This window comes from Falco biarmicus, chromosome Z (assembly GCF_023638135.1).
Source record: "Falco biarmicus isolate bFalBia1 chromosome Z, bFalBia1.pri, whole genome shotgun sequence".
Classification (NCBI taxonomy): Eukaryota; Metazoa; Chordata; class Aves; order Falconiformes; family Falconidae; genus Falco; species Falco biarmicus.
In genome coordinates, this window is record NC_079311.1 from 71,207,680 (window position 1) to 71,229,182 (window position 21,503).

General features: G+C 35.8%; 1 protein-coding gene across 3 annotated transcripts in view; it reads left to right on the forward strand.

Annotated features, from left to right (window-relative positions):
* Window positions 1–21,503, forward strand: part of RICTOR (RPTOR independent companion of MTOR complex 2) — a 91,013-nt gene that overhangs the window by 43,232 nt on the left and 26,278 nt on the right. For all 3 annotated transcript variants that reach the window (XM_056323722.1, XM_056323723.1, XM_056323724.1), the window contains 12 exons: window positions 1,043–1,125; window positions 1,780–1,867; window positions 2,846–2,936; window positions 3,075–3,141; window positions 3,250–3,330; window positions 5,154–5,254; window positions 8,503–8,665; window positions 9,072–9,173; window positions 11,980–12,026; window positions 14,286–14,421; window positions 14,979–15,178; window positions 16,308–16,434. In XM_056323722.1, coding sequence (XP_056179697.1) covers window positions 1,043–1,125; window positions 1,780–1,867; window positions 2,846–2,936; window positions 3,075–3,141; window positions 3,250–3,330; window positions 5,154–5,254; window positions 8,503–8,665; window positions 9,072–9,173; window positions 11,980–12,026; window positions 14,286–14,421; window positions 14,979–15,178; window positions 16,308–16,434 — 1,286 coding nt within the window. The remainder of the gene's footprint in view (window positions 1–1,042; window positions 1,126–1,779; window positions 1,868–2,845; window positions 2,937–3,074; window positions 3,142–3,249; window positions 3,331–5,153; window positions 5,255–8,502; window positions 8,666–9,071; window positions 9,174–11,979; window positions 12,027–14,285; window positions 14,422–14,978; window positions 15,179–16,307; window positions 16,435–21,503) is intronic.

A 21,503-nucleotide genomic window follows, 5' to 3' on the forward strand; every position in this document is an offset into this window, starting at 1 on the left:
AAGTTCGTAAAAAGCACATGTCATTAAAGTTATTTTGTAGTAGTGAAAATACACAGATAAGTGGGTGATATTTTTCATCTTTTAGTAATTTTTAAAAAGTACCAGTTTGGTTTTACAATGTAAGACAAATGTGCAAACTTGGATTCTTTTTGTTCATTTAAAGTTGCCTTTGGAGAAACTAGGTTTTTTTCTGGATAGCATGTTTCTGTAAGTTTGAATTTACTCTGTGAAGTATGAAGAAAATGATCAGGGAAATGAGCAAGGTTACAGTCTTTGCAGACACATTTTTAAGGAAAATTAAAATAAATTGAGGCTGAAAATCTGTGTAAACTTTAGGTGGTATTCTGTATCATTTAGAAACAATTTGAAAGTTTTCCTCGTTCATATTGAAATATCAAACTAATTGAGTAATAATACAGTATAAAATGACCAAATTATAAGAGGAGCTTTGAGATTTTATGCAAATTAGATCAACTGTGTTGAAACTCCTGGAGATGAGCACTAGTCTTTTGGGAAAAGATGGCTTAAAATGGTGCACAGATAATGGTATTCCAAGTATGTTTAAACGTGCTGCTTAGAATTTGCCTCTAAGATTAAAAGAAACTGAAGTGGTTACATTAAGATACGGCTTTTGATGGAGAAACTTCTTGTAGTTCTGCTGAGGTGATGCAGATCTTTCAGGTTTAGGATTCATTGCTTTTATTGCTTTTAATGAATTTATATATTCGTTGCTTTTATTTTTGTCTTTCTGCCATTTCTTTCATGTAAATGTTCTTTTTGCAGATAATTTGAAAGTACTCTTTACAGTAGAAAGGGCGAAAGTAGCTATAGCTTTTAACAAGGAAACAAAGTATTGTGATTAGAAAGTTTTGTTAAATAACACTGCTTGGAAAGGAGATGACATTGTAATGGTGAAAATGTTTATGATTAGTAATCTTTGTCATCTGTGCTTGTACTCAAACTGGAAATAAAACTTACAATGTGTCTGGTGCTTTTTTTTTTGTTGGTGAGGGGATATTATTATGTATTTAATGTTTTCTAGGTATTATCAGCCTATGTAAACCTGGAAATTCTGGGATTCAGTCTCTTATTGGGGTACTCTGTATACCAAATATGGAAATACGGGTAGGTGCTAAATATTTCATACTGATGTAGGAATAATACTGGGTGTTTTAGTTAGCATATTCTTGACATTGTAACAATTTAGTGGTTTAAACGGAGACTCCAACTATGAGACCACTGCCCTCAAATTTATTTGACCCTCAAGTTCGTTCAAGTCTATGATTCCATTATGAGGTTCCTGTGAGAATGGAAGCATACCCTGTATGTCTGAGAGGGGGACATGGAGGAGAGAAAAGTACATAAATTAATTTTTCTGTAGTCACAAGGCAAAGCAAGTTCACAGTAACTGCACTTAAGAGTTTAAAGCATAATAATCAGAGTTTGAATCTGAGATAATAGGTAATTGGGAAGAAACATTTTTATTTAAATCAAGAATTTGATGGTGGCAGCGCTGTTCTGAAAATCTGTAATCCAAGTAGCCTGAGCTTCTGTAGAATTCACAGTGACAATAGGGCACAGTTCTAAAATAAACAAGCCCCTTCTACAGATTATTTCGGTTAATGAAAATAAACATGTTATCAAAAAAAGATACACTGAAACAAATACACCAATTTTAGCATTCTGTAGTAATCCCAACTTCAACATTAATAGTGAACAAAAGAATAATTTTTGTAGATCTATAAAATTCCTGTTATGTGTGTTTGGTTTTTTTGGTAGCGAGGTCTGCTTGAAGTTCTCTATGATATATTTCGCCTTCCTCTCCCTGTTATTGCAGAAGAATTTATTGAGGCACTTCTCAGTGTAGGTAAGTATTTAGAACCAGTTCATAAGAGTTCTCTCTGTTACGCTCTTCTGCAAATTTGAACCCTTCACTGTCTTCCCTATATTGTAAATTAAGGGTATTAACTGTATCACTGAATTAATTGTGTGCTCTAAAGTCTTCCTTAAAATTCTTTATCAACTGTTAAATTTGTAAGTTTGATCAAAGGTCAGCAGTGGAGCATAAGGGAACATTTGCACAAAAAACTGTGTAAACACATTACTACAAATTGGATTTCTTTGAAGTGTTAAAGGATTAGTAATGTTAGAAACAATTAGAAGTGTTAGTGAATGTTACAGAAAAGTTATTAAATAGTCTTTTCTGTTTATTGTGTGTCTGCTAGCTATCTCCACTGCACTTTAGCAGACTTTTACTTTTCCTAGAGCAAGTGTATGCTTTTTAATGTGTTTAGTAGAGTTAGCCTTTTATCTTTAGAATCATTCCTTTGTAAACCCAAGAGTATCTTCTGCTTTGTCTCACAGTGCAAAAGGCTGAGCCCCAAAGGAGCAAGTTTCAGCCTTAAATGTTCCAGCAATTGTCTTTTCTGACTTTTGGTTATAAATGTTTTGTCATACAGTTGATTATGAAAACTTAATCCTTATTCTGTGTCTCTAAGTAAATAAATTATTCTTTGTTGCAGACTTGCTATTTTGTGACATATGGATGTACATTTTAAAATTTTAGGTGTTACGATATTTTTTTGTTTTGTAAGTTCAAAGTGTTTATGAATTGGAAATGCTACTGTTTTGGCTGACACAAATACAACATTTCTCCTAGTTTAGAAGTTAGCCTTGCTTTATTCAGGAATGTGGATTGGATGTCTTGTTTTCTATAATTTTCTAGAATACAAAACCTGAAATGACATTTCTTGGCAAGAACTGCTGTGTACCTACTGACAGCCATTAAAATAACACTATGAAATCCAATGTTGTAATTACCATCGTCCGTATTTTCTTGTTTTAGATCCAAGCAGGTTTCAGGACTGCTGGAGACTTTCTGACGGCTTTGTAGCTGCTGAAGCTAAGACTGTATTACCCCATCGAGCCAGGTCAAGGTGAGCATTTAATGAACTCTGTCTAAACCTTGGGTTTTTTCTCTGGTGGTGTTGACAAAATATTTGGTTTTTTTCTTGCAGAAACACACAATAAGAAATGGATTTTTTAAACTGTTGCTTTACTTTTTTTGTCCTTAGGCCTGATCTCATGGATAATTATCTGGCTTTAGTGCTTTCAGCTTTTATTACCAATGGACTTCTAGAGGTAATTATTAGCTTTAAGTTTGAATAGATGCTTGCTACTTTTTTCCTATAAACATTAAAATAAGATGTTACACATTAAATGTTGTAATAACTTCTTAACTTTTTGAAGGGTCTGGTTGAAGTGATCACAAGTAGTGATGACCATGTGTCTGTTAGAGCGACTATCCTTTTAGGAGAACTTTTGCACATGGTAAGTAAAACCTTTTGCTGAGAATGCGTAATATTAGCAACTAGTTTTGAATAGTTATTTCCTATTACACCATTGAATTTGTGTTGCAAACTTGGAACATCTACTCTTCATCAGAATGGTGGGTTAACTTACATTACGTCTTTTGGCACTTCATATATGAAAAAGTGTGAATCAACACAAAAACTGTTGGAAAGTACTGAAGGTGCTAGGGGTTTGTCTCCAAGGATAATCCTCAGCTCTCAGACTCTCACCAATACACTTCACTGCCTCAGTAGCTAGTTGTATTTTTAGCTGGAGTCCTTCAAACTCACTCATCGGTGTGTTTGGGAAAAGGACTGTTGCTGATTTTTTTTCTTTTCTTAGAATGATGGTAGCCCTCTGGCAGTGTGTTTAGCTTTCTGCCTCACAGGCTAAGCAGGTGAAACTTTTTAGTGTTCAGCTTGATGTGGCTGGGGCACTTGATACTACTTACTCAAGCAGCTCCAGCTTGGTGGAGTGCTATCTCAGCACTGCTGTGGGTAGCCCCTGCTACAGAGAAGCTGAAGGGATCTTGCTTTCTTCACTTCCCTCCACCTAACATATATTTTACATTATATTATATTTATATTATATTATATTTTACAGTAGGTTCTCTCTTAACCTAAATTATTTTGGTATAGAGATGGTGATACTGTTTTCATATACAGTCCAATGCTACCTTTTAACCCTCTAAGGAGCTGTTATTTATATGTAAAGTAATACAATTTACAATTTACCTTTCTTGCAAAACAGTTCTCTTAGTTTTCATATCCTCTTGATAAGAATAGCATATGCAGCAGTGCACTCTTTGATCAGTTCTCTTGTGTTTTTCTAATCTTTTTCCACATAAACTATACGAGATCGTAATATAGTGAAATACAACTTTGTATTACAGAAATTTAAATATGAGTTGCCAGACTTAGTCTGCATCTTCAGACAATTGACTCATTTCAGTGGTGCTTAATGCTCCAAAAAATGATCAAAATCTTCAGATGTAGGACTGCTTACTACTACAGTGATTTATAAACACACAACAAATCTGTTCTTCAGTCTCAAGAAATTCCAATTATTTTAAAAAATATTACTAAAGAGTATTCAGTTAACAATTTAGTCTAAAAAGAGGAATTTGTAATAATGTATACTATTTTTCTGGTTTCCAGAATTCTTTTAAATGGGAGTGACTATCACTGATGTTTGTGTGCTGTAAAGCACAGCTGTTCTTTTGTTTTCTGAAGACATAAATCATTAGTCAAGAGATGACAGTTTTTCAAAACACTGAACAAATATTTGCACTTCTTGAGTTGTTTTCTTAGTTTTAATTTCTTTACCTTCATTATTATTTAGTTCCCCAAAATACTTAGAACTACCTGTTTCCCAAAATAAAAGCAATTAGATATCTAGTAACTTAGAAATCTGTTAATTAATCAGAATTTTTTATGCAGAGAGGTTTTAATAGAAGTCATCAACTTTAATGGTATTTCTGATTTTAGATTTTGATAGTACTTTTATACACATGACATAAGGGTATCTGATGCTTTGCATGGTTTTGCGTGTTACCACTTAAACACCAATGCAAACAGTACAGATTAGAAGGCTCTGAAATTGTCTTAAATTAGTTTCAGTTGTATTTCAGAATTATTAGTTAGATCAGATATTCAACATGTGTAATTATTGCTTTGATGTTATGCAAAAGGTAATTATTTTTTTTTATGCATTTGTGAAAAGTAGTTTCTTCAAATCTTGATCCTAAAGAGATGGCTGAAAATGTAGCAAGTTATTCTAACTGGTCTTCTGTTGTTGTTTAGGCAAACACAATTCTTCCTCATTCTCACAGCCATCACCTGCACTGCTTACCAACGCTAATGAACATGGCAGCATCTTTTGACATCATGAAAGAGAAAAGGCTGTAAGTTACCCTTATATCTTCTTTCCCCCTGCAGCTGAGCAAAAACCTGCATTATAAGTTTCCTGGTGGCTGAAACCACTGCTGGTCTTTATTTAGAAGCAAACGTGTACATATGGAAATATTCTGTCACAGTTACTAAGGAAATAGTTTATAGTGCATCATGCCGGAACTGTTTGCAGTAATGTGGTGGGTTGACCCTGGCAGAATGCCAGGTGCCCACCAAAGCCACTCTACCACTCCCCCATGTCAACTGGGTAGGAGAGAGAACATATAACAAAAAGCTTACGGGTCAAGATAAGGTCAGGGGGATCACTGTCACAGGCAAAACAGACTCTACTTGGGGAAATTAGTTCAATTTATTACCATTCAAATCAGAGCAGGATAATGAGAAATAAAACTAAAACTTTAAAAACACCTTCACGCCTCTCCCCCCTTCTCTCAGAGCTCAACTTCACACATTTCTCTGCCTCTCCCTCTAACCAGTGCAGGAGGATGGGGAACAGGGGTTGCGGTCAGTTCATCACGTGTTTCTGCTGCTCCTTCTTCCTCACACTCTGCCCCTTCCCTAGCATGAAGTCCTTTCCACAAGAGACAGTTCTCCATGAACTTTTCCAGCGTGAGTCTTTCTCACAGGAGGTAGTTTTCACAAACTGCTCCAGCATGGGTACCTTCCATGGGTGTAGTCCTTCAGGAATATACTGCTCTGGCCTGGCTCCTCTGCAGGGTCACAAGTCCTGCCAGCAAACCTGCTTCAGCATGGACTTCCCACAGGTCACACCTTTCTTTGGGCCTCCACCTGCCTTCAGCATGGGGTCCTCCCTGGGCTGCAGGTAGATATGTGCTGCAGTGGTATCCTCCATGGCTGAGGGGGACAGCCTGCATCACCATGGTCTTCAGCATGGGCTGCAGGGGAATCCGCTCTGCGCCTCCTGCTCTCCTTTTCACTGACATTGGTGTCTGCACACTTTTGCTCTCACATGTTCACACAACTCTCTTCTGCTGTGATTTGTGTTGCACAGATTTAGAATTGTGAATTTAGAAATGTGGAACTTTGGCAGGAAAGTTTTGATACTGTATTTCAGAACACTGTTGCATAGATTGCAGGATTTTTATGCAGAATTTTTCTTAAATGAACCTGTCGCTATTTGACCAAGCAACATCCAAGTCATGTTCCTTGTGTTTGACCTCTCAATTGTTTCACACTTCTTTTTTGGCATTTTGGTGCAATTAAGTTTTCAAAACTATAAAAAAGCTTGTACCAGTTTTTTTCTTCTGTTGTTGTTTAGCTCATTGAATAATAATAGACAAAATCAGTGAGTCGTCATTAGTGTGAGGAAAGAGTAAAAAATATAATACTGGCAGGGAGCTGGATTTGGGGGTTTTGTTTTTTTTTTAAACTGGCTTTTTCTTCAGAAGAAAATGGTAATTATAATGATAGTAATTATGTTGAACAAAAGCACCAGAAAGCTTTAAGTTGCACTGATAATATTTTCAGTTCCTTCCCTTCCATTTAAACATAAGAATGTATGAACAGAAAGCTTAAATTTAGTGCAGCATTCTGCACTAGTATGTGATCAAGCAGTTATCAGGGAACTGCTTCATAGTGGTGGTGCCAATCACATGAGGTATGTTTAAGCAGCAAAAAACATTTATAGAACTGTTTTATTCTTTGAACTAGAAATACTAGAAATAGAATTCCAAGATTTTAAAATCCTATGGGATTTTTGGTTAAATTATTTTTTTAGAATTTCTCTGTACATTTACTAACCTTACAATTTAACCTCCAAAGTGCTCTGTCATAAAATAACATCTCATGGGTACTTCACATGATTCAAATCTCCTGAGGAGAAGTCAAAGAATTTGATAGATTCACGTACTTTCAAAATTTGTTTCTGCAACTCAGTGTTCTTACTTGCATTTCTTTATAGAAGACCATTTACATTGAGTGTGGGTTTTTACTGATAGCAAATTATAGGAAACATTTTTGTTAATTATTCTTACCATTCCTGATCTGCCTTGTCAGATGAGTATTCTGATAAAAGTATAATAACTTTCTATTTTGTCTTTCGTTGTGTTGTCAGTGAGAAATTACAGAATCTTTCTGAATTGCTACTGTAAAATGATAAATGCTGTTTGTGGAGTGCTTCCAAAAAACAGTGCTCTTCTGCTTTTTAGTTTTGAAGGTTTCATGTAGGGAGATTTTGATACGTGAAAACACGGATACACCTTTCTTGAAAAATAAGTGAAACTCACAGGGTATTTCACTTGGTCAGAGTTGTGGGATGAAAGGAAGGATGAAGAGCAAAAGGGATGCTTTTCTGGATTACCTTTGCGTTTTTTGCTTTCTGGCATTGGTGGGCACACTGATAGAGTAGTAATAATTGTTAATTTTTGTTTTGTTTGAATAAAGTGATTTTGTGAAAGCCATGTTTTTTATTTGGGGACCTTGGTTTTGGTCAGCACTCTGCATTGTTTCATACTCTGAAAAACCATAAGTGCTGGTATGGTTTAAAATTAGATGTGACCAAATTCAAAGACTTTGTTTTAAGATAATACAAACTAAAAACGCTCCTATTTTATGAGGATTTTTGCTAATGAGGAAAAAAGGTAGACTTACCTCCTCATTTTTAGACTTCCTTTTTTATTTGCTCAGATTGGGCTTTTTTTCTGTTGCCCGTATTTCATTATTATCTTTCTGCCCCTGTGAACTGTCATTTGTATTACTTCCTATCTTTTCCTGGAAAACTTCTTACATGCTGTTGCTGAACTCTTTAGCTATAAAGAGCAGGAAACATACTAATGATAGTCTTGTCACCCCCTGGAGGCGAGGGGGGAAGAGAAGTTACAAGAAATACTTTGTCCAATTGAAGCTAGCTAGTTCGACTCCTGCTTACTGCAGAATGTTGATCTACTGTGACATCTCACAACACTTATCAACTTTAAACTTTTCAATATTTGCTGTGAACAGTGGTAGACGTTACTAATTTCAGAGTAGAAGAAAAGGTATCAATAGGGCTTATTCTTCAGTACTAGAAATTCTGAAAGATAAAATTATCTGTATAATTGTAGTACAAGACTGAGGCCTATGGATGTATGAAAACTTGTATCAAGAAAATTCTTTAAATTTGCTTTGGAATTGTTGGGCGTTCCATTCTTGAGCCACGTTTATTTACTTGAGATAGAGCAGTGGTACCCTAGTTGGATAACAGTTACCAAATATTGATGATAGTATTTCTTTTTCCTATTAGACGAGCAAGTGCTGCACTCAACTGCTTAAAACGTTTTCATGAGATGAAGAAAAGAGGACCTAAACCTTACAGCCTCCATTTAGATCATATTATTCAGAAAGCCATCTCAACGCACCAAAAAAGGGATCAGTACCGTGTGCAAAAAGACATCTTTATTTTAAAGGTATTATTATTATTGATCTTTCAAAATTGGATTTGACTTTGTATTTTGGAGGCTTAGATCCTGCTGCCCAAACTTCACTCTCGTCTAGTTCGGAGCAATTCATGTGATTTCTTTGTAGTATTTTTTCATTTAATTTGTCACGTACATACTTGTGGATACTGTATGGTATTTGTAGAAATGGAGGAGTGAATTTTTAATAATTTTTAATACTTTTTAGGACCAGTTACGATCTCTTATTATGAGATTCTTAATGCAGTACTATAACCATGCAATTTACTTTCAAGTGCAAGTTACTGTGGAGCATAACTCTTACAATGATTGTTACATGAACAGTAAGTATATCATGACACAACTGAAAAAAATTATGCAAGGAAACTTACTGTAGCTTTTCATGTCTGTATTTCAGGATACAGAAGAAGCACTTCTAATGAATCTTAGAGACAGCCAAGTTCTCAATCATAAAGAGAACCTTGACTGGAATTGGAATCTGATAGGGACCATACTGAAGGTGAGCTTAAAAAGGGTGTGATATTCTTCTTATGAAATTGTTTGAACAAAGTCTCTGTTTCACATGTGAGCTTTGACTTTCTAATATTAATTCCATGGTACCTCCCATAATCTGTTTTATTTCAGAAAACTAGGATCTTGTGGGTTTAATAAGTGGTGCTGTAGTTTCTTTGAATACAGCCCTCACACTATATGCAAAAATACAGCTAAATTCACAAATTTTTTAATAAGCATGTATTAAAACATATAAATTTATTTTTATAGAAATAGACTTTACAGAATTAGCTGTAATGACTTTAATGCTGCTAATACATTAGACTTCAGACTAAACAAGGATACTGCCTTGTTCAGTTTCATAGCAAATATTTTTATATAATGTGAGCTGATAAGGCTGGAGTTTACAGATCAAATTTCAGATGCTTAGACTGAGCTACATATGAAAACTTCAGTAGTATGTAGTCTCATTGTATGTTTTGAACTAATACAAATACTCCCACAGCATCAAGTTCATTACAAAATTAACTTGTTTTTACAAAATAAAGGAAATACCTCTGACAGGGAGGTCATGCTCTCAAATATATTTAATGCACGACTTTTAAGAAAGCCTCTCTTCTTAAGCAGAAAAATTATTTTCTTTAAGAAAAACTTGGGTCAGTACTGTCCTCAAACCAAAGTATCTCCTGCGATGCTGTGCATCGAAACCATCCTTCACCCAAATTAATGTTTTCTTGCTGTCTTCTTTACTGTGTTGTTATAAAGATAGTGAAAGTACAAAAAAGTTCAATGGTGACAATCAGAATCAAGGTATTTTTAAGTTATTATTAAAGAAACTTAAATATTTCTGTGCATTTTCTCAAGGACTGATAAACTTGAGAGAGCAAGCATCTGTGTGGTATAAAGAGCTGAATATATATATATATGACAGTAGCATTGCTCCACCAGATTTCACTGTTTACAGGCTTTTCACTGGAATTACTGGATGTACTGGATTACTAGGTGTTTATGATTATTAATCATAGATATTTTTACCTTTCCTTCAGTATTAAAGTGCTGCGATTGAGAGACGGGACACAACTTGATGCAAGCAAATGTCACTTCAGTTAGGCTAATGTCATGATTATATACACACAAACAATTGTTACATCTTATTCTGATAGGTTCAAAAACTTGCTTATTCTATAACTATGTGGCAACTCATGCGAAGATCTCACACTAGCTGTTTAGGAATTCAGCAACAGTTAAAGACACAACGTCTGTAGTTCTTGCACCACGTCCTTGAGCAAGCTGACAAACAGACCAACTTATTCCTTGTGTAGTCTCAACTTGATACTTGGTCGCTGTTTCTATACCCTTCATGTCCCTTATGCCCAGGGCTTGTGGCCTACAAGCTCAAGCACATTCCTTTCAGCTAACTGATTTGTTACTTGTGGTCCTGCTTCCCAGGCCCCCTCCTGCATTAAAGATATTATCAAGACACTTTTTCAGATTCTCACTGTTAATTAGTCTAAGTAGTAGGAAGCTTTATGGAGTTGACCACTAAGACGGTGTGTGATTTTTTTTTTTTTTTTTTTTTATTATTATTTATTTTTACCTGAAATTTAAGTCAAACTGTTTCCATGCTATCTCGGACCTCCCCAGTACTTTCTAATGTCCTGTCAAGCAGTTGCTAAATATCTCAAAATCGGAGACTTGTCTTTCAGAATGAGAAGGCTATGTGTTTTCTGGTTTAATTCTAACCACTTCCCTTCCTGTTAAACTGCACAACAGCAGCATAAACTAAGATAATGTTATCAGAGTGATTCATCTTTAGTCCTCCAATGAGCAGGATCCAGATTCCAGTGTGGTTGCTCACCTCCCTCTTGTTTCTGTTGCACCTTTATAGCTGTGAAGCATCAGCTTTCTAACCACCTCACTACTTGCATCTCATGTGCTCCCTTACTGCCTTTTATATTTGCTTAGCTTGCTGTCTAAGCTGCTAAAAGAGCAGCAAAAGTGGTGGTGGTCAGGATGGAGGACTTGCAACTTCGTTGTTGACAGCAGAGCTTCATACTTTATCTCGTACTGTTAGTGTAGTCAGTTTTACTAGTCATCAACTAGTGTACTGTATGTCTCAGTGCTAGTGTACCAGTTGGAAATGCAGAAGTGTACTGCTTAGGTAGGAAAGAAGAATGATGCATTCATTTCCATCCCTTTCAAGAAGTAACTTACTAGTAGCAACGGAAATAAATCTGAGACCATCAAAACAACAGGCAGCTGTAAAACCAGGGGAAAACATAATAGGAAGAAAGGATAGGTCCAGAAGAGAGTATTATGTTTTCATGTGGTCCTTCTTAAAGTATCTTATGAATTATCAACAGAGGACTTTAAAACACCATTTTAATAAGCAGTGTTTAAGTGAGCTATAACAGAGTAATGATTATTTTTAAAACAAATTGATGAATTGGTGAAAACAACAAAACAATTACTTCCCCACCACAGCAAAACCTGTTACTTGCAGAGAAGAAACTGAGCTATAAAGTGTATTTTTCGTTACCTTTTCATAGTTTGCTGTTTTCATTAGAATTGTGGCCTTGTACACATAGCATGTGACTGATGTTCCCTGTCCTTCTCTAGAAAAAAATCAAACAGTTCTTGGAGGAAGAAGTGTGGGCTTTTCAATAAAATAAGGTTTTTCATACGTAACATTAAATGCAAGAAAAATTACACTGCTAATTATGAGGTAAATGTAGCTAAATGAGTAAATTTTAGTGACTAATCAAGGACTGATGTACAGGTTTCATATAATGCTATATTTGCTGTTTTTCTAGTGGCCAAATGTAAATCTAAGGAACTATAAAGATGAGCAGTTGCACAGGTATGTAAAAATTATGTAAGACTTAATTGAAAAAAAGAAATTTGGAAAAACTTTGTAAATATTGAAATAAACTATCCCTTGGCTATGTCACATTTTTTAAATTGAATCTATAGATCAGCAGCAAAAATGAAAATTTAGGTAATTAGATTACAATATTTGCTTTAAACAGGTCTTTTAAGATTTAGTGCTTTCTTTTCTATGCACAGATACTTAATATATTTATTCGTTTAACAAGTCATACTAGCTTTGCAAACACCCTATTTCATTTTAAAGCTTAAAGTGTTACCTCTTCAGTATTTCATACATTAGTGTTTGATGTCAGCACTTGACAAATTTTGACAGAATAGGTCTACAGTTGTAGTTACAGTTACAGCTTTCATCAAAATCAGAGAAAGTTATTTCAAATTGCTATTAATGGCAATGGAAGCATGTGGGACTTGCAGAAAAAAACCAAAAAACTTAGTACTGCTCTAGTTCTTTTTATGTCTGTTGGCATTAAGACAGTTCTATTACTTTTGTGCATGTTTTGTAATGGCGTTACTAATTAATTCTGGGATGTACCCTCTAACATGCATTTCTGACATTGATTTGGTTAAATTATTTTGGGGAGTAGTTCTGCATTTGTAGGCATGGAAAGGTACTTCTGCATAACTTTGTGGAAAAAGCTAAAGCTAAAACATATGCTGAAAAGCTCATGCTACTCCATTTTAAATTTTTACTAAAAAGTAGTCGTTACTTTATATAGTGTTCCCAGCATAAGTGGTAGTCCTGTTGTAAAAAAAAAAAAAAAAAAAAAAAAGCCATGACTTAATTTTGCATTTGTATTTTTGGAGGTTTTTTCTTCCCCAGGTGTTAATTGCCAATCCATACCTTGTGGTAAAGGATTATTTTTCAAATCTAGTAGTTTATAACATTGCTTCTGTAAAGCAGTGTCTGCAGGCTGGGCTGTGGTGCCCATACCCACGCCTCTGCCTACCTACCTACAACAGTGTTTCTGTTCCCTGGTTTTGTGCTGCACTCAAGCATTGTTCAGTGCCTAAATAATGTAATTCCAGATAGCTTGAGAAAATCTATGATTGAGTTGGTCTAAAACTTCTACACTCATTGATCCTTTCTGCAGGATTGTGGGTTAGGTGCTTTAAAATGCTGTTGCTGTTGTTTAATTAAAACTGATCAAGCCCTAAATCTCTCCAGTTTCACTGCTAAATTTCATAAATTTACAGCCACTTTGTTTTTAAGTGTAAAGTACATTGATTTGTCCTTCCATAAGTTGATTTTTTTTTATTGTTAGTGTTCTTGTGGTGATCTTAACAGCTGTTAAAATGAAATTCCAGATATAATCACTTTATTTCATAGAGCTACAATTAATGAGATGTGTGTATACACATGTACATGTATATACATACATATATCCATGCTTAATAACCAGAATACTATACATTTAATTTGACAAAATCTAAAGAAACCTTTGGATTTCCTTTGTAATTGGTTCTGTATTTAGAACTGGGGCTAGTGGCTTACTCTCACTTTTTGTAACTAAAGCACTGCACCTTTACTTAAGTTTTCTTAATGCTTGACATAGCTACCTTGAGACAGAGCATTTTGTGTTACGTTAGAGCACATATAGGTGTTTATTTTTTGACAAAGAATTGGTGAGTGGAAGCTCTTTGTGAAGTTTTATTCCTGCAATGCAAAACTGAAACTGTATTTCTCACCATGATTTCAGGAAGTCTTGAGTGAGAGTCTGTGTTTGTAATCACTGTTACGCTTCAGAAATGCTTAAGTGAGGTTAATGAAAATAACAGTTGCTGAATAAATACAGCCTTTTCCTGCCGGAACACAAAAATGTGTTTTTCACAGTAATGTTTGACTGTCATAGCTGCAGAAAACTCATGTCACAGATTCTTTTTTAGCTCTTTGGTAGTCTAGGTAGTATTGCCTTTGAAATTCACCACAGGATAAATTACAGCAGAATAAATTATAAGCGTGAGAATGAGAAGAAAGCTATGGCTTCTAAGAGCATAGAGATTTTGAGTGCCTTTGCTTATTTTAAGTCCTGGCTTAGAAAACCTTTTATAACACACATCTCTGAAATCACGTCTGCATAGACTCACTACTGCTATCTACTACTGTTTTAATAACTTTGGAAAATTTATTGCAAATAAGTTAATTTAGTCCTATCTTTCCTACCAGCGTAATTTTGTACTATGAGACTGTCCTTGCATACTGAAAAATAGCAAACTTTTTTATTTTCCATAGGTTTGTAAGGAGATTGCTATATTTTTACAAGCCTAGCAGTAAACTGTACGCCAACCTGGATCTGGACTATGCCAAGGCTAAACAGCTCACTGTGGTGGGTTGTCAATTCACTGAATTTCTTCTTGAATCAGAGGAGGTAAGAAATGTTATTCTGCAGGACTGGAGAATGAGTAATGCTGCTGTATGCCACTTAGAGGGGGAAAAAACTTAATTTTGGTAAAGACTTCTGTAAGACTTTGGATGTTAAAACTAAAATGATCGGTATAATTAAGAACTGTAACTTAAAGTTTTGAATTGTCCAAATGAGAGTGAGGAGTACTGTTGTGTTTAAGTCAAAGCTTTATTAAATATGGCATTTTTAAAAGCAACGTTGGGTTTGGAGTTGTTTTGATTTTTGCTATGTGTATCTTTCCTTTCTTCTTGAATGCTAACTTTCATGCCTGAGGCCAGAGGAAATTGTCATTGAACAAACATTTTCTGGAAAGAACAGAATTGGTCCCAAGATGTCTCCAAGCTAAACTCCTTTTATTTGCCTTGAACCTTCTTCTTTAGTCTGAATTGTGTTTGCTAGCCAGCATTTCTATTTTGTATCTGTATTGTGTTTATGCATTTTAAGAAATTTTAAATTATGGATTTCAGTAAAGAGAGACCCAGTTCACTTACTAGTAAATGCTATTACTTTTGTTTTATTAGGATGGACAAGGTTACCTGGAGGAATTGGTTAAAGATATTGTACACTGGCTCAATTCTTCATCAGGGATGAAACCTGAACGTAGTCTTCAAAATAATGGGCTACTAAATACCCTTAGCCAGCACTACTTTCTGTTTTTTGGTACTCTCTCTTGTCACCCTCATGGAGTGAAAATGCTTGAAAAATGTAATGTGTTTCAGTGGTGAGTGGTTTTATTCTGTTTGAATTGTGCTTACCGTTACAATAGTTATAAAAATAGTGAACTATGCATGAGGACCACCATCTGTAAAGCTGTCAGTCAAAAGAACTTTAGAAGTTTTCGAGTAAAGATCCCCAGTTTTGTGGGGTTTTGGTGTGGTTTTTTAAGAAAGGGTCTTGTAGTCTGTCACTACTGATGAGATATGCGTGATTGTGTCACAAAATAGCTTACTTCTTTCTTGTCTGCACCTTTCTGGCAGAAATCGGCATCAGGAAACATGGTACTGTACTGAAAAGACAGGAAAAAAAATACCCCTCCCCCCAACAATACAAAACAAACAAAAAATCCTAACCCAAACAAACAAAGAACTCCCCACAAAACACCAAAAACAGGCAGGGATCATTCTGTTTGAGAAATGTGATGATGCCTGTTGTACCTAAGCTTCAGTCCAATATACTTCAGTAACGCTGTGAAGTTCAAAATTCTGTTTGGGTACAAATGGACGTACTTCCTTAGGGAGTGAATTGGCTTGTGGCTAATACTAAGGTGTTTTAAGTATAGTAAACTTCAAGTAAAAATTTAGGTGTTATGAGGTACTGTCTTTTTTCGGTTGAATTGTTTTTATTGAGTTTTAAAATTCAAGTATTTTACTGGTTTCAGAGAACTTGATTTACAATAAAATTTATACAGTTAGTAGGACTAACCTTATGGCAAGCTTTATACGTGGAATGTTTTACCATGAGGAATTGCTTAGAGCTTCACAAACAGTATTTTTGTACTCATAATCACTAATTAAAGTATACTGACAAAGTTACTGGAGCAATTATAAAAAGGGTTGGTTTGGGGTTTTTCCCCTTGCATTAATTATAAAAAGGGTTGGTTTGGGGTTTTTCCCCTTGCAGTTTAGCACATTTTTTGGTCCCCATTTGACTCCTTAACAGCTGTAATAGTTGAAGGTTAACTCTGATTCATATGAGAACTTACTTTGTGATCTGTGTTGATAGAAATGAAAGTCTAATTCAAAATACTTACATTTGAATGGTTGATTGAATAAATAGGTTTGAGTGGGTTCAATTACTGATTTTTATTTTCTTTTCTCTCCTTTCCCACAACCCCACCTCCCACCCCCCAGTCTTCTTAATCTTTGTTCTTTGAAGAACCAGGATCACTTGTTAAAATTGACTGTTTCTAGTTTGGACTACAGCAGAGATGGGTTAGCAAGAGTCATCCTTTCTAAAATCCTGACAGCAGCTACTGATGTAAGTTCAGTTCAATTTATGTTTATTGTTATTTGCCACTAAACATTTATTTTGTTATTCAAGGTGTATGACTTTATTTTTAAACTATTATATATCCAGAAAGGTTTTTATTTTTATATTCAGAGAGATGAAACTCCTACTTTACGTAGCTTTTGAATTTGCTGTGAACTTCACAGCGTATATTGTGTTTGTGCTCATGAAACTAAGTCATTCAGATAGAGCTTTCTCTCATGTACAAAGAGGGTTAAAGTCTTTAAATACATAAACCAAGTGTAACACTATTGTCTAGGTCAGCAGACATCCTATATCAATTGAGAAAGTATTGTTTTCACAAACAGAAATAATGTATTTCTAGCAGTAATAAACAGCTAACCTGCCAGTGGTAGATACTGCTTTGATAATGATTGGTGTTACTGTGATGGAATGGAGTAGAAGCTATAGCTCCTGGAATGAGAGGGTGGTTCAGAAATAGGCATTGGAATTTGTACTTTTGAATCTAAGAAGCTGAGCAGATACAAAACACGGAGTTATGTAGACTTGAGGGAGGAAGCTCTTGAACTTCTAAAAAAAGAGAAATGAATCATAGTAGACAAGCATTGATGTCAGGGAAATGACAATTCATAAGTTGAAATCTAACTAGGGAAGAACTCGTATTACTTCAGGGAGAGGTATTCCTCTGTCTCCTGGATAAGGCAGAATATATTCTAGAGTGTATACAAGAAGGAATAAGCTAGCTGCTAGCTTTAGATGTCTCGCTGTATTTTGGAAGAGGAGAGGGAAAGAAAGAAATTGAGGATATTTCTCTGAGACTATCAAAGATAAGATGATTCTTACAAGTAAAGAATGGAGTCTGAAGGTAATGAAGATAGTTGGGGTTCAAGGAATGGCTCATTGAAAGAAGAGGCTGAAGCTCCCTACTGAGTAATTTTAAGTGATGACTCTGATAACCTTTCTCTAAAGTTATTTTATGCCTAGTCTGAGCAAGAAAACAAATCAATATGTTGTGAGGACATATGTCTGTGTCTTTATTAGACTTCTATGCTGTTAATAACTGTCAGTTAAGAGCAGTTTAGACTGTGGAACTTCATTTAGCTTTTCTATTGAGATTTTTGTGTCAATGGGTACTGCCCCCTCCATCACCTCCCAGCTTCATAAAAGGGGGCCATACATAGGGGAAGAGCACACCAGCATTTCAAATGCTAGTTAACAAAGAAGTCGAGACATGCTGTCACAACCTCCTTCATAAAGTATACAGTTAGACTAATAATTTAAGGTGTTCTATTATGAATTAGCGTTTGTGGTTTAGATTTTGGGAAGGATTTCTTGATTCTGATAACCTATAGTATGAAGACTTAAATTCTGTTTTAAGAGAGATTCTTCCAAATGTTTTCAAGCATCCAGTACTTACACCAGAAGCTTTATGTAGGTAAGAATAGGTTGATCTCCTTCCAAATGTTCTATAAAGACCTACTTTTGTACTTTTTTTTTATCTTAGCAGGGAGGAAGAACAAAACAGAATTCATTCAACTCTGATACCCATATCACTCACTAGCTGTTAGCAGGCTGGCTGGAAGTGGGGTGCAGATACTGTCTGAACATACTGTCTTAATTATATACAAAGCCAGAAAGCAGTTGAAAGCTACTGCTGCTCTTAGTGATGATAACTAAAAATAGAGTTTCCACCTATTTGTAAATCAGCTTAATGAGCAATGGGTAGTAAACACTTCCCGTACTTTAAATGTGAATAGGTTAGACATCACTCTCCAGCACCTTAGAAATTAGGAAAGCTTGTAGAACCCCCAGGTTTACCCATTTTAATTCTGATCTGTTTGGGATTGTAAAAAGTATTAGATTGCGATCTGATTGCTGGCATTACCTTGACTGTTTGATGCCGGAGCTTGACAGATGTCAAAGTAAAACTCTGGAGAAAGCTAAGAGATACTCTACAGGCTTAAGAGTTTAAGAACGCACATTTTGGATTTGAAACCTAAATAATCAGTTTTAAAGTTGAGATCTTTTCTTGCTGATACACTGATACCTTCTCACATCAATGAGGTTTTAAAGTCTCAGCCTACATTAGTAGCCTATGGCTGCTGAGGTCTAATACTTCCATTTCCCAGTCTCATTGAGGTATGGGTCTAGCAATATTGTCTAGTGAAATGGCAGAGATCAGGTAACTGTCTATTTTTCACAGTCTCCTGAAATCTGGAAGAACAGAAACTAGTAGAACTTCTCAAATGCCGGGCATTGACTTGCTCTGTAAGTCTAACCTTTCCCATATGTGCACAGTCAATAGTCCTTACTGTCAGTGTTAGGTGTGCATTCAGGTATAGCAGGTATCTAGCCATGTCAGTCTTCAGGCAAGTTCATAGGTGACATCTGTTGAGACTTAAATTTTGCTGTTTAGAGTTCAGTGTTGCACTGGATAAGACTGTACCCTGATTTTTATGTGTTGCAATACCATGAGAATTCCTTCGGTATTTTCTTTTTTAAAAAAAGAATTTAGAACACATTTAAGAAATACGAAAAATAATTAAATCTTATTTGTTCATCACAAATGTAAATGAATCTTTTGCTATCAGGATACTAAAACAAAGATGATGTACTGTTCGAACCTAAACAGAGCGTGACTTCCTTTGTGAAACATACTGAACCCTGAGAGATAGATAAAACTATTTCAAGTTGGTTTTTTTCCTGAATTAGTTGATCTGCTTGGAATTCTTAGAATTCATAGGGAAGTATTTTGTGACTCTCCTAGATAAAATACACAAACAGAATGGACTGTCTCAGCCATTAGAAATGGGTCTACATTTGCATCAACCACAGATGATTTCATACGTGTATAAAAGTTATTTACTTAAATTCTTTTCCTGTTTTACCATGTGCCCAATCCCATACATTCTTACAGTGGAAATGGAAGTGATAGGATTTTGAAGAGAAAATTTCACTAAATACTACTTGACAAAAAGGCATAATGTTGACCTGTCCAAGAACCCTTTGGCCATCCTTGGTTTACACAGTATTGCCAGTATCATATCTTGGACAAAATGCTGTCTTCGGTCTTTCTGGTGTTTATGTTCCCAATAGAAGATCAAAGGTGTAAAAAGCTAATCCAGAGGATAAAACTTCTTGATTATTCAGTATTAACTGTATTCTTAGTAGTATAAGTGGTATTTTTGAGCAACTGCAGTTGGCAAAACTACGGGTCTCTTCCCGAAATTCACATACTCGTGTGAGGTGGAAATAGATGTCAGTTCCAAGAGGAAAAGCTATCTGAAAGAACATGGAAATACTGGAACTTACAGGTATTTGCATGGGCAGCTCCACTGACTGAGGAGTAATTTGGAAGTACCTCTGCTTAGAGTATGGGGAATGTTAGGGGAAGGTATCTGCCATTTTGTGGGGTTTACAGTCTGGAATTCTGAAATAGCAGCATTGTCGACAGCAAAAGAAAATATACTCCTCCATCTTCAGCAGGCATGACAGGAAAAAATTAAAGCTTAGCACGGTTTATACCACTCACTGCACTGTCCCATAGGAGAATATATTTTTAAATACTACCAGAACTGACGTTCTGTCGCCTTGGACAAGTAAGTGAATCTTAAGATTAAAAATGAACATGCAGTTCAATTCAAATAAGGCACTTGCCCTTCCACCTTCCTTTTTCAAAGGCTTCTGATGAGACCTCATAGGATGAGTGGAGCCTGTACAGTAGGGCTCTGAAAGGGTTTGTATTAATTAATAACCCAGAAGACAAAATGTGATTTTGATTCTGTATGCTGCCTGTGGCTTCTAAATTCTGTTTAAAAGCAATAATAATGTGTGGGACTGGTCATAACTTCTGAAGAGCTGTGTTTTCTGAGGGAGGAAGACTGTCTCCAGTAAAGCTTCTTCCCTTCAGAAATTTTAATTCCCTGAGACATTTGTTAATGAGATACCTATCTGTTTATTTCAAAAGCTGAAAATGTGCTTTTTCTTGGGTTAACTGAAGTTTATAGCCTCATACACCTTTTAAAGTTACCCAAAGCTTTGAAGCACGTTTGTTAGCCATTTGCTAATGAGTGTCTCTGAACAAGGAAAAGTAATTTCTGTAGCCAGCTTAGCGTTAGAAGCAAAGAGTAGCATTTTGGGCTGGCTGTATATAACAAAAACATTTACAGAGCAATAACCTTGCAGATCAGTGAAGCAGAAGCTCATCTTAGCCTACTTCCAGATGTGCTTTGTTCATTCACGCTGAAGCAAATTAATACTCTCAGCTGCCTTTCTGCCAGTTCATGGTAGAAACAGTGGAGTAGCCAGTGTGTCCTCAAGTGCTGTAGTTCATGACCTAAAATTTTATCAAAGGGGTAGACTTTACCCTACATCTGCTGGCATCTGTGCTGAGCTGTGTGTAATCGGCTAAGCTTAGTGACCTCTGACTTGCTTCTTCACTTCTAAGGGTCTCAAAGGCCTTTAGTAGTAAAAGGAAGGATCTTCTGTCAGACTTAGTACAGGGCTTTATCTGTGTTTTTCATGCATGAGGGGAAGAGGGGAATACCTGTTTCCTCCAGATATCCTCTGCAATGGTTTTCCTGTCAGTTCTCATCAAAAGTAAAAACATTCTTGGATTTTGCTTCATCTAGAGAAGCAGTGCTGGGCTTCACCCCTCCGATCTGGGAAATGCGTACAGGTGATCTTGCACACAAAGGCTGTGGCCCTGATTGAAGTCTTTACCGCTGTTGCGAATGCACATAGCGGCTTTGCAGCAGGTCTGAGGTTTGAATATCTTAGTCTGAGTCATTCTTTGTTGTAAAGACCCTTTTCCATACCTGCAGTTACTTAAAACCCTGTTCTGCTGTTCTTTACACCTTTATAATTGTTCTTCTTTTTCTTTCTGATGGTGGCAGGAAAACCAGAACAGTGTCCAGGATGTCAGCACTCAGTGAATTTACCTAGTGACAATGCTGATGAGTTTTGTTCTGTTTACTTTCAGTGGGTTTGGTTGCCATTGAACTTCTATCTAATGCTTCCACAGAATTAATATTAGTATAAAGATCTTTTCCGTGGGTGGAGAGAGCTGGCTCAGAGCC